Here is a 13,313-nt window from a genome sequence, read left to right as displayed (position 1 = left end):
ACCCACTTATTACAAGCATGTCATATAATAGTAAAACTACTGTTGCTCTACATGATAGTTTAATTTATGTCATGTCATGAATAGCATGACTTAAGGGTTAAGTCTTAGAGCCTATATAAGGCCCCTTAGTTTGTAAGATGAGGGCATCACTTCCCCCATCATAAGTGAAATCCCTCTCATCCCCATTAATGCAATAAAGAAGTCTCTTTTGTGAATACATCTCTCTCTCTCTTTCTTAGTTCATGCTCTCTTCTCTCTAAACTCTTCAAGCAAGCTTCCGCCCTAACCGTTACTTCACCAAGGATGACCCCGGCATCCAGAGTAAGTTGAATGGCATCCCCAATGACCTCTCCATCATCCCCTATGTTGGCATGACGGGGGTTTGGTTCTAGTGGTATCAGAACTACAGCAACTTTCCTCAACAACCTCAAGGTAATATTTACCATGCAAAGGTAAAACCCTTAACGGGTCCCTAACATGTAGATAATAAGTTTTATCTTGGTAGTATGATTTTTATTTGATCAATGAACCTTTATCTAAAAATCTAAAAAATGAGTTTTGTACAGATCTTTTGAAAAAATATTTTGAGCTTAAAAATGAATCTTTTATGTGAAAAGAGTTAATCTAACTAATATAAGGAGTAAGACAAATTAGAGAACACCAAAAAGTACCCGTCTGAATGAAAGGAGATCCGTTTAGAGGAAAAGGAGTGTGGAGATAAGTCTGAACTCTAAAAGTTGGAAAGGATGAACTCTCACATATTAAAAGATAATCATTTGAATTACAAAAAATTACTCTTCTAAGTAATTATGCAAAGTGGAACACTCAGGCTTTGGAAATTGGAGACTCTATCCCTTGGCCTAGTACCATAGATAGGGAAAGGTTAGTACACTCTTAGACGGTAAGGTTGAACGAGCCGACAGAGAATATCCATGGTGAAAAGAAGATAATTATTCAAAAAACCCTAAAAATTAAAAAACCAACAAAAACCAAAAAGAAGTTTTTACTTTTCAATAATTATGGATCAAATAGAGTTATTTACCAAGTTTAACTTCTATTATATTACATGTTGCGGATCTTGTTGTTGCATAAGAATTCTCTCTTACTTATTTCAAGTTATTGCAAAGTAGTAGTAACTTTTATTTACTGCAAAGTAGAAGTAAAATTATATTTTTTGCAAATCTTATTTCAGTTTAAATATCATTATAAAAAACATAAAAACAAAATAAATCAAATTTTATTTTACTGCAACAACAACAAAGTATCAAATCAACAATATTAACAAAAATATCAAAAAAAGAAATCATAAATCATCGAAAAAAATCAAAACAAATACTAAAACATCAATGAACCAAATCATTAAAATAGAGAAAATAATACAAGTAATATGTATTACAATAATAATGTTTATCCTAATAAATAACATAATAATATTAAGAAATTTTAATATCTTAAAATAAAAAATCAAACTTAAACCACAAGAAGTATTGAAATTGAAATATAAAAATTAACAAAATGGAAGAAATAATTGAAAAAATATATCCAGGGTATGACTGGACAATTGATTTTGAGGAATTACCAGAAGATATTGATGATATAAAATTTTTAATACAATGCAGGTATGATAAAAATAACTATCCTATAAAACTAAAAATAGAAGAAAATTATATAATGGAAGAAATTAATAATAATGAAGAAGATGAAAGAATATCAAGAAATGATTAAACAACTAGAAGAAATTAATCTAGAAGAAATAATGATGAATGTAGAATCACAAGCAAGTAATAATACGGATAATCAAAGAGCAGAAAGTTTAAATACCAGAACAATAGTAACTCCAACAACAATTGAAAGAATTAGTAGAACAACTCAACCTTTACAATTTCCATCTCAACATAATTTTAACTCAACTAATTATTATGAACAAAATTTTAAAACATATAAAGGAAAACCAGATCCCTTAGAAGTTATAAAAACAATGCCTAGACAAAACAATGAAGGAAGCATGTTAGTTCTAAGCACAGTTCATCCTCAAAAATGGCCAGAGTTAATAGATATATGGGAACCAGATGCCATAAATGCATTAGAAAGAATACCCCATACATTAGACTCAATAGGAACAACGAATTTTATTGAAAATCTTTTAGGAACCACTGCAAGAGATTTATTAAATAGTTGGAAAATTAACTATTCAGAAGAATATTAATACATGGTACAAATGACAAATAATCCATATAATGTAACAGGACAAATTAGACAAATTATTTTAGGAACTAGTCCATCTAGAGGAGATATATTATTACAAGATATGACAACCAGAGATTTAGAAAGACTTCAAATTCAAAACTTTGGAGAAATAGTACAATTTAGCCAAGCATATATAACATTAGTAGCTAAAACATGAAGAGCATTCACAAATAATGAATTAACTAAAAAATGGTTTAATAAACTTCCAAAACTTTTAGGAGATATCATTTTAAGAAATTGGATAGAAAAAGGACATGAAAATCTAACAGGAATAGGAACAACAATAATATTCATATTTAATTACTTAAAAGATAAATGTTTAGAAGCTGAAGCAAACAGACAAATCTCAAATTATAGCTATTATAGTAAAATATATGTACCAGCATTAAATAATGAATGGAAAAAATAAAAAGGGTTAAAAAGAAGTCAATATTTTGAAAAAGGAAGACCTAAACCAAATCATGTTAAAAAATTCAAAACACATAAACCACCAGGAAAATGCAAATGTTACTTATGTGGAACAGAAGGACATTATGCTAGAGAATGTAATAATCCACAAGTTAAAAAAGAAAGATTAAATATGTACCAAAATTTAGAAATTCATGATGAGATTGATATAGTAAGTATAGATAGTAATGATAGTGAAAATGATAGTGATGTATGTAGTATATATGATGGAAATGAGGGACCAAACTTCTTTTTAGATGAAACAAAAAATCTATATAAATATAATTATAAGAGTAAAAATGCTCTAACAAGATAAATAAATAATAAAACAACTTCTAAAAAGAATTAAAAACCTGGAAGAAGAAATTTATAAATTAAAAGAAGATTTAAAAGATAAACAAAATCAAAATAATAATTATCAAAATGAAACAATACTTCAAGAAAAAGATAAAAATCCGATAGTAATAGAAAATGCAATGACTATCTATTATCAAGATAACAATCTGATTAACATTGATTTTATTCTAGAATTTAAAGATGGATTTAAAATTTTAGGAAAAGGAATAATAGACACAGTAGCAAGTAAAACTTATATAACAGAAGATATTGTTCCATCAAAATATAAAGAAATAACAACACAAAAAGCATTAGTAAATGATGCCTTTTGAAATCAATTGGTTTTAAATGAAAAATTAATAGATTGCTCAATCATTTTAAACAATAAAAAATATAACCTACCATATGCTTGTATAAAACCAATAACAAATAAAAATTATATAAAATTTTTATTAGGTATGAATTTCATTGAGAATCAAGCAGGAGCAATATTTTTTCAAGGAGAAAAGGTAATGTTATTTAATAAAATCACCTTGAAATTATAACAAAAGTACAATATTTATAATATTTATCAGAACTATATATTCCATTAGATGAGGAAATAGAAATCATAAATTATATTGAATTAAATCAAATCACCCATTTAAAAGATAAAATTGAGCCTATCTTAGAAGATTTAAAGAAAGATGGAACCATAGGAGAAAATCCGATTAAAAACATAGACAGAAACAAATGAAGATTGCAAATTAGTAATAATAAATCCAAATATCAGAATAACTTGTCCAGTAATAAAAGCAACTCCATATAAATAAAAAGAATTTAATAAACATATAAAAGAACTAATGAATTTAAAAATAATAGAACCAACAAAAAGTCCTCATAGAACTAGTGTTTATAGTGAATAAACACAGTGAAATAATCAGAGGAAAAAGCAGAATGATATTTAATTATAAAAGACTTAATGATAATACAGAAGATGATAGATATCCATTACCAGACAAAGAAGCATTTTTAAACAAAATTAAAGGAACAAATATTTATAGTAAATTTGATCTAAAAAATGGCTTTTGGCAAGTTAAACTGGAACCAGAAAGTAGAAAGTGGACAACATTTGTGACACATAATGGGCATTATGAATGGAAAGTTATCCCATTTGGCCTAAAAAATGCTCCTCAAATTTTTCAAAGAAAAATGAATAATATATTTTCGAAATGAATCATTTATTGTCACTTATATTGATGATATTTTAGTATTAAGTAATAATATAAAGGAGCATATCAACCATTTAAAAATATTTTTTCAAACATGTAAAAAACATGGTCTAGTATTATCTGAAAAAAAGGATGAAAATTGGGTGCAGGAAAATAGAATTTTTAGGAGTAATTATTGGAAAAAGAGAAATAGAATTACAAAAACATATAGCAAACAGTATTTTAGAAATGCCTGATAAATTGGAAGGATTAAAACAAATTCAATCATTTTTAGAAAAATTAAACTATGCAAGAAACTTCATACCAAATTTAAGTAAATTGGCTGGACCACTATATAACAAAACAAAACAAAATGGTGAAAGAAAATTCAATAATGAAGACATTAAACTAGTCCAAAAAATTAAACAAATTGTAAGCAACATAAAACCTTTAGAATTACCACCAACAAATTCATACTTAATAATTGAGACAGATGGCCACATAGGTGGTTGGGGAGCTATTTTAAAGTTTAAACCTAAAAATGAAGAGAAAATAAGTAGATATGATAGTGGAACCTATAATACTAAAGTAACAAGTACAGATGCAGAAATTCTAGCATGTATTAAAGCCATGGAAAAATTCAAATTATTTGTCATAGAAAGTAAAGAATTTTTATTAAGAACTGACTGCCAAGCTATAATATCTTTTTACCATAAAAAATCAGAAAATAAATTATCCACAAACAGATGGTTAACATTTATAGATTATATAGTTGGAAATGGATTTCATGTTATCATTGAACATATTAAAGGGAAAGATAATATTATAGCAGATCAATTAAGTAGAATTATATAAGAAAATAAACTTAATTGAACACGATAGACTTGTCCATCCGCATAGTAAGACTGTGCATGCAAAAATCAGCAGATCCATTCGCGTTCTTGCTATGGTGGGAGTCTGGATTACCATTCCCCAAAATGAAAATATAAAAAGTTTAAAAATCTAACAGAATTTCTGTTTTGCAGATGTCTAAACCTAAAGCCTCTTCAGCTCAAGAAAACTCTTTTCCTATCCTTCAATTCCCAACTATTCCACCAAAAAATAATTTCAAATTTCATACTACCAATATCTTTAATCACCAACAACAAACTCTTCTTGACAATCTTTGGGTCAGCAGAAATAATTCCCAATTCCTTCAAGCAATGAAAACACTTAGTCAGTACTTCCAGGACCAAAATGAAAAACTAAACCATTCTATTCTATATCACATCAGCCTCAAACAAAAGTCTATTCTCCACCAGCTGTTGAACATTTTATTGCCCAAGACGGTACAATCAAATTACTAGAAACTGAAATTGAAGTCAAGAAAAAAAGAAATAGAAGAACTCAACAGAAGACTACAAAAGATAACTGAGGATTACAAAGAAATGTCCCAGCATATGATCCGGAATTAAAAACAAAAAGAAGAAACTCTTGAAAGGTTTCCCCCAATTATCCAAGATGTACAACAAATCATTCTACAAAAAGTCCTTAAAACAGCATATGAAGATTTTGTCCAGACTCAAATGCTTCTCTGAGAAATGGCTAAAGGCTACATACATCCTCATAGTATGGCACTCTCTGTTGATCTATATCAAGACTTAGCACATCGCCATCAAGACTGTCAATGTGAAAAAGGCTTCTTCATTGTCAAAGCATCCTTTGATCTATCTTCCTGGATTGATCAAGACATAAAAGGAATATCGCTCAGCGTTGAAAGGTTACTACAATACGGCATGATCAGCAAACTAGTACTCACAAGGCCAAAACAGATCAAGTTCCTTCAGAAGCATTGGAAACTTTCATATATATTATCCAAAATATTTAAGAAGCTAAAGTTATCTGCAGTTATAAATCTCTCAATCAAATCAATTCCACCAGGCTATGAAAAATGATACTTGGAAGATGGAAGTCACCAAATTACTGTGGAATTATTCATGAAGTATGTTCCTTATCAGATGCACATTACAACTGAAGTATTCACAGAAGAAATGCAATTATTCACTACTCTAGTTATCGAACAACTTTTCTTATGGCGAGCATTCACCTTCATCACCACCAGACAATCTTATCATTATCCCTTAGCAATGGAGGATTCTACAATGAAAGTCTATTTAAGAAAAAAAGGTACTCCCTATAGATATTCCATTTGCAAATCTCAAATATAATAATCCCGCAGCGGTGCAACACTTCAAGGACGTAAATGCAACTATCTCACTCCAACGCATGGGAGACCTTCCTTTGGGTGTTCCTCTAGGCCACTCATCTAATGACTTAGAAGACTCTATATTCCATCAAACTGAAGATATAACTATTGCTCATCTTTTAATGGATTGAAACAGTGTTGTTTGTTTTTATTATATAAAGGACTCGGTGTTTGTTTTTTTTAGTGTGTAAAATAGGTTTGCAACTGTAGCAACAGTAGTTTTACTGTTGAATGACATGCTTGTAATAAGTGGGTTTGGTAAGTGCCATGTTTACTACATGATAGTTTGATTTATGTCATGTCATGAATAGCATGACTTAAGGGTTAAGTCTTGGAGCGTATATAAGGCCCCTTAGTTTGTAAGATGAGGGCATCACTTCCCCCATCATAAGGGAAATCCCTCTCATCCCCATTAATGCAATAAAGAAGCCTCTTTTGTGAATACATCTCTCTCTTTCTTAGTTCATGCTCTCTTTTCTCTAAATTCTTCAAGCAACCTTTCGCACTAACCGTTACTTCACCCAGGATGACCTCGGTATCTAGAGTAAGTTGAACGGCATCCTAACGACCTCTCCATCGTCCCCTATGCTGGCGTGACGGGAGAAATTTTAATTTCTCTATTAAAAGTTATAAGTTAACAAAATTTGTATAATATATATTGTGGGCTCCTTTCTTTCCATCCGGCCTTTGATTAGGATTGACCGGATAAAAAGCATGGATCACAAATCAAATTTTAATATTTTATAGACTTCAAGGGATTATGGGTTCATGACTTCCATGAGGCAAGCCCTCATCGTTAATTACCCCGACATTGTCACAGGAACCTCCGATTAAGAAAATAAGTGTGAAAAAAGAAACAAACTCTGACAAATAAATTTTTATTCATGAATTCATAGTCTTCGTTAAAAGTACAAGAAATTTGGAATTTAATCATCTTGACACAACAATAATTGTAGCCTTTTATCTCCTTCCGACTATTTTGCCGAAAATCGCGCTTTGACTTTTGTTGACTTTTGGTCTTCGTCAACGGTCGAAATATGCATCTTGAACATGACTTAAAAAACTGGTGAAGTTGTGTCTAGGATATTTGAATTTGCATCTTGGACTTGATTTGGAACTTGATTTAAATTTTCACAAGCTTCGGCTTTCAGGCTTATGAAACTTTTTGCAACTTGTGAACTCTCCAACCCTTTATCCTTGAGGTTGTTGAGCTCATTTGTTGACTTGTTCAAAACTTGGATCTTTGATTTTGAACTTGCATCTTAGATTTTGATTTGGAACTTGATTTGATTTTTCATAAGCTTCGGCTTTCATGCTTGTAAAGCGTTTGGCAACTTGTGAACTCCCCAACACTTTATCCATGAAGTTGTTGAGCTCATTTGTTGATTCATTTGAAATTTGTATCTTGAACTTTGACCTTGCATCTTGGATTTGATTTGAAACTTGATTTGATTTTTTTTATAAGCTTCGGCCTTCGGCCTTGTGAGGCTTTTTGCAACTTGTGAACTCTTCAACACTTTAATTTTGATGTTGTTGAGCTCATTTGTTGATTTGTTTGAAACTTGGAACTTGGACTTTTTAGTTTGCATCTTGAATTTGATTTGGAACTTGATTTGATTTTTTTTTTATAAGCTTCGGCTTTCATGCTTGTGAAGCTTTTTTTTGCAACTTGTGAACTCTTCAACGCCTTAGCTTTGAGGTTGTTGAACTCATTTGTTGACTTGTTTGAAACTTGGAACTTGGACTTTTCAGTTATCATCTTGAATTTGATTTGGAACTTAATTTGATTTTTTTTTATAGGCTTCGGCCTTCAGGCTTGTGAGGTTTTTTGTAACTTGTGAACTCTTTAACTCTTCACCCTTGAGGTTGTTGGGTTCATTTGTTGAATTTGAATTCTTTGATTTGATTTGGAACTTCATTTGACTTTTCATAAGCTTCGGCCTTCAGGTTTGTGAAACTTTTTGCAACTTGTGAACTCTTCAACACTTCAAATTTGAGGTTGTTGAGCTCATTTGTTGATTTGTTTGAAACTTGAAACTTGGGTCTTAGACTTTGAACTTGCTCCTAGGGAATTTGATTATGTATCTTAAACTTTGATTTGGATTTCAAGTTGTGGATTCTTTGTATTGATGAATCACAAACTTGGTTAGACTTTTCATGAGCTTCGGCTTTTATGCTTGTGAAGCTTTTTACAACTTGTGAACTCTTCAACTCTTCATCCTTGAGGTCAGTTGAGCTCATTTGTTGATTTATTTGAAACTTGAAATTTGGACATTTGATCTTTTGTATCTTGGATTTGATTTGGAACTTGACTTGACTTTCCATAAGCTTCGGCTCTTGGGCTTGTGAAACTTTTGTGCAACTTATGAACTCCTCAGCGCTTAACTCCGAGGGTTGTTGAGCTCGTTTATCTTGAATGTTTTGAGTTTGTCTTGAATTTGATCTGGACTTTAAGTTATAGATTCTCTGCATTGATGAATCGCAAATATGGTTTCGCTTTTTCATGAACTTGGCTTTTATGCTTGTGAAGCTTTTACAACTTGTGAACTCTTCAACTCTTCATCCTTGAGGTTGTTGGGTTCATTTGTTGAATTTGCATTCTTTGATTTGATTTGGAACTTAATTTGGAACTTCATTTGACTTTTCATAAGCTTCGGCCTTTAAGCTTGTGAAACTTTTTGCAACTTGTGAACTCTTCAACACTGTAATCTTGAGGTTGTTGAGCTCATTTGTCGATTCATCATTTTTTTAATGCCTTGATTTTGATTTTTTTTTTCTTCTTCTTCTTGTTTTAGAATGCTCGCTTTTTGAAGGTCTTGAAATTTCTTTCGTCACTCTAAAAGAGAGTCAATGGCCTCAAAAAAAGGTCCCATGAGCTCAAAAAGAATTTTTATGGGTTTTGAAATTTTTCATCCCTTCTAAGTGAGTCAATGGCCTCAAACAGAGTCCATGAGCTCAAAGAGAGTTTTAAGGGTTTTTGGAATGTTTCATTACTCGAGAGAGAGTCAATGGCCTCAAACAGGGTCCATGAGCTCAAGAAGAGTTTTAAGGGTTTTGAATTTTTTTCGACACTCGAAGAGAGTCAATGGCCTCAAACAGGTCCATCGACTAAAAGAGAGTTTTTAAGGGTTTTGGAATTTTTTTATCACTCCTAAGAAAGTTAATGGCCTCAAAGCAGGTCCATCGACTCAGAGATTTGTCATCACTCCAAAGAGAGTTAATGGCCTCAAACCGGGTCCAAGAGCTCAAAGAGAGTTTTAAAAAGATTTTCAATAGCCCATCTGCTTCCGTGACTATTAAGAGGCAATGAAGAGACCCTCCAAAAAGAGAAGCAGATCGACATGCATTAGAAATCACGGTAAGCTTAAGGGGGTCTTGTGAAATTACCAAAACACTCCTCATCTTCGCTAAAAACCCTTTTTTTTCTTCTTTTCTTTTCTTTTCTTTTTTTTCATTTAGATCCTCTAACTTTTCATTTTTTCACGTTTTTTCAAATTTTGCCAATAAACCCCAAACTTTCATATTTTTATATTTTTCATGGATTTTGTAATTAAACCCTCGAGCTTTCATATTTTCACACATTTTCACATTTTTGCATATATGTCCTCAATTATTTCATCATTTTTTTTCATGGATTTTGCATAAAAATCCAACTTTTCTACAAATATATTTTTTTTACCACAACCGAACCCTCTTTTTTTTCTTCTTTCTTTGATTGAGAAAACATGCTGGCATGTGATACATAAAAGCATGCTACCACATCTACAATTAATCACTCACTTAATCAAGGAGTGCATGGTTCGTAAAAGCAATCCAAGATGCGGGTCCTACCAAGACATGGATTAACATGGGAATGAATGAAGATTTTTTTTTTTTTTTGTAAAATAAAACCCAGATATATTTTATGGCATAGATGCAACTAGAACATGTATAAGTATATATATATTTTGGATGGAATTCTATAAGAACATCTACCTTTTTCAAGCTATAAGCACTTGACGAGCTTCTCAAGCATGCCTCGAGATATGTGCTTGGGTTATGAACATCATTTTGCTTGCAGTGGTGGAGCAATTGATTTGTTCCTTCTTTTTTTTTTTTGTTTAGGGAAACATTTTTTTATGAAGTCGATGATTTTTTTTATGATCGAATGTTGTCTCTCGCCGCTGATCTTCTCACCGCCTCGGGATGGTGATCGAGATCCGGGATCGGAGAAGAGAACCAAAGAACAAAAGCTTCTTGGATTCTCGCCAGTGGTGACTGGCCAGAAAAGCCATATACGCCATCACCACCACCACTAAGTTGTCCTCCATCTCTGTCCTTGGCTCCTCTAGCTCATTTCATGGTAGTGTTTGGAGAGAGAAAAAGTGTGGGAGAGGAACTAATAGAGCCGAAGGTGACCTCCTCAACCCCTTGGAATGAAGATCGGAACTAAGATCTCCGATGACACCACGACCATCACCACACCAATTCTCTTCGTCTTCTTCTCTTTCTTTCTCTTCTTCTTTCCTCTTCTCTTCTTCTTTCCTCTTCTCTTCCTTCTCAGTCTCTCCTTCTTCTCTTATTTTTTTTTTGTCTTTCTTCTTTTTTTTGTTTTTTCCTTTTTTTTCTCTCAGTCTTTTTTCTGTTTTACCAAATCGCCAACTCCTCATACATCGGGAGTTTTTCAAACTTTTTCAAATTTCAAATTTTTGTTTCAAAAATATCTTCCTTATCCACTTTTTATTATTTTTAAACTCAAAAATTCAATATATATATTCTCACTTTTAAAAATTTTAATTATTATTATTATCTTTTATGCTATAATTCAAAAGCGTGACACCTCTTTTTATTTTTATTTTTGGTCCTCTTATATTTTTTTATTTGATCCTTTTCCTCTTTTAATTATCAAAGTCTATATAAACATATATATCAAGAAAATATATAATTATTAGAAATGTGATAATTTTTTTTAATATTATTAATGTATAAAAATAATACTCATGTATATAATATGGTGAGTTGGGTATAAAGTAGCGAATTATGTTTGATAATAAATAAATATAAATTTATTTTATTTATAAAATAATTTGAATATTATCATTCGTTTTAAATTATTATAATTAATTATTTAAATTAATAAATTTTATTTAATTAAATCTCCATCCAGAGAAGAAGAATGTCATTGTACTTTGATTATTATAATTAAATATTTAAATTCATAATTTTTATTTAGTTAAATCTCCAAAACAAAAATAGTATTTCATTTTATTATAATTAAATTTCTAACATTATAATTTTTATTATTTATTATTTATTATTCATCTAACTTATTATAATTACTAAAACCATTTGGTTTAAGTGATTTAAAGGTATTAACATATGTCTTCTATGAAGAGTGTGAGGGGGCTCACAATAAAAATATTAACTTTTGTTTGTCTTTTTTTTTTTCACATATATATATATATATACTTATTTAATTTTTATAACTAAATTTTCACGGAAGGTAAAAAAAGAAAATCATTTCATACAATCCAATCACATTCCCAAAGCATTCTCTTAGTCAGGAAATGAAATTCCCTCCTGAGAAAAAAAAAATTCTTTCTTATTTTTAAAGTTAAATTACAATAAAATAATCAAAGAAAATAATGATAGAAATCAACTCAAAGAATTAAAAAAAATAAAAAATAAAAAAATCATAGCTATACAAAACCAAATAATAAATAAATAAATAAATAAATACATCTCTTTGCCGACGATTCAATCATCCTATTTACACAACGACGGCTCTGAAATATCAGTAAATAATAATAATAATAATAATAAAATCTCATCCCTCATCGTGATCTGAAAATTTCGATCAAAACCGAGAGGAAGCAAGGCTAAGAACGAACCAACCTGGAGATCAGAGATCATCGGCGGAGGAGACGGAGGAGAGCCGGCTAGGGCGAGGCTGGAATACAGCCTTGCGGTGGTGGAGATGGGAAGAAGGACGACTTAGCGCGGCGAGGACGAGGACGCGACGAGCCCAATCACCGCTCAATGGCCCGATCTGGGTCTGCGACGGTGAAACGGAGATGGGTCGTTGGGGAACAACGACCTTGTGATCGCTGCAGCGGTAGGAGCCGGGGTGGGTCGTCGGGGAGCAGGCGCAGCTCCGGCGATGGGCGGAGGAGGGGCCGCGAAGAGATCGGATCCGAGAGGAGGTCGCCGCCATTAGGGCAGTGGATTGCGGGGAGAGAAGCGCGAATGCGAAGAAGGTTTCTGGGTGGGTTTCTATTTATAGTCTCACTGGGATGGTTTCGTAAATATGTGGAAATCTGAGGGTGTTTCCGGGATTTTGATATTCTCAAGGGATGATTTGTCAACGGACTTGGTTCGAGGTAACTACTACGGAATCAATATGTGACTTATTTTTTAACTATGAGTTTATAAATTTTATTATTTATTCAATATATAATATATAAATAAATTAATAATTGAAAATGATAACACAGATACATTTCTATAGTAGGTATTACAGAACCAAAATATAATTTATCATCCCCTGTTAAATTGCTTTAATTTAGGATTTCTAAAACAAAGATTAACTAATAATGTAATTACTAATATACTCCTATATTATGTAATAAATAAAAAAAATAAAATTTATAAGCGGTTTCGTGGTACACAAACCAAGTCTGTTTATTTTTCTTGATTTAATTATCTTAAATAATTGAAAAATAATTCAGTGGACTAACTATTATAGAATTAAAACGTGGATCATTTTTAACTATGAGTTTATAAATTTTATTTTTTATTTATTACATAATATATGATAGGTTGGCAATTATATTAAAATATTATTAATTTTGCTTTAAAAATCATTAAAT

The 13,313-nt window shown here is 31.1% G+C and overlaps 1 protein-coding gene across 1 annotated transcript; it reads right to left on the bottom strand.

Annotated features, from left to right (window-relative positions):
* Positions 1–12,163: 12,163 nt before the first annotated feature.
* LOC120278422 lies at positions 12,164–12,660 on the bottom strand. The gene has a single exon (XM_039285209.1). The coding sequence runs from the start codon at positions 12,656–12,658 to the stop codon at positions 12,347–12,349; it is 312 nt and encodes a 103-aa protein (XP_039141143.1). The 5' UTR covers positions 12,659–12,660; the 3' UTR covers positions 12,164–12,346.
* Between the last annotated feature and the right edge of the window lie 653 nt (positions 12,661–13,313).

Source organism: Dioscorea cayenensis, chromosome 16 (genome assembly GCF_009730915.1).
Source record: "Dioscorea cayenensis subsp. rotundata cultivar TDr96_F1 chromosome 16, TDr96_F1_v2_PseudoChromosome.rev07_lg8_w22 25.fasta, whole genome shotgun sequence".
In the NCBI taxonomy this organism is placed as follows: domain Eukaryota; kingdom Viridiplantae; phylum Streptophyta; class Magnoliopsida; order Dioscoreales; family Dioscoreaceae; genus Dioscorea; species Dioscorea cayenensis.
The sequence above is the reverse complement of the archived record's forward strand: the minus strand, read 5'-3'. Positions and strand labels throughout refer to the sequence as shown.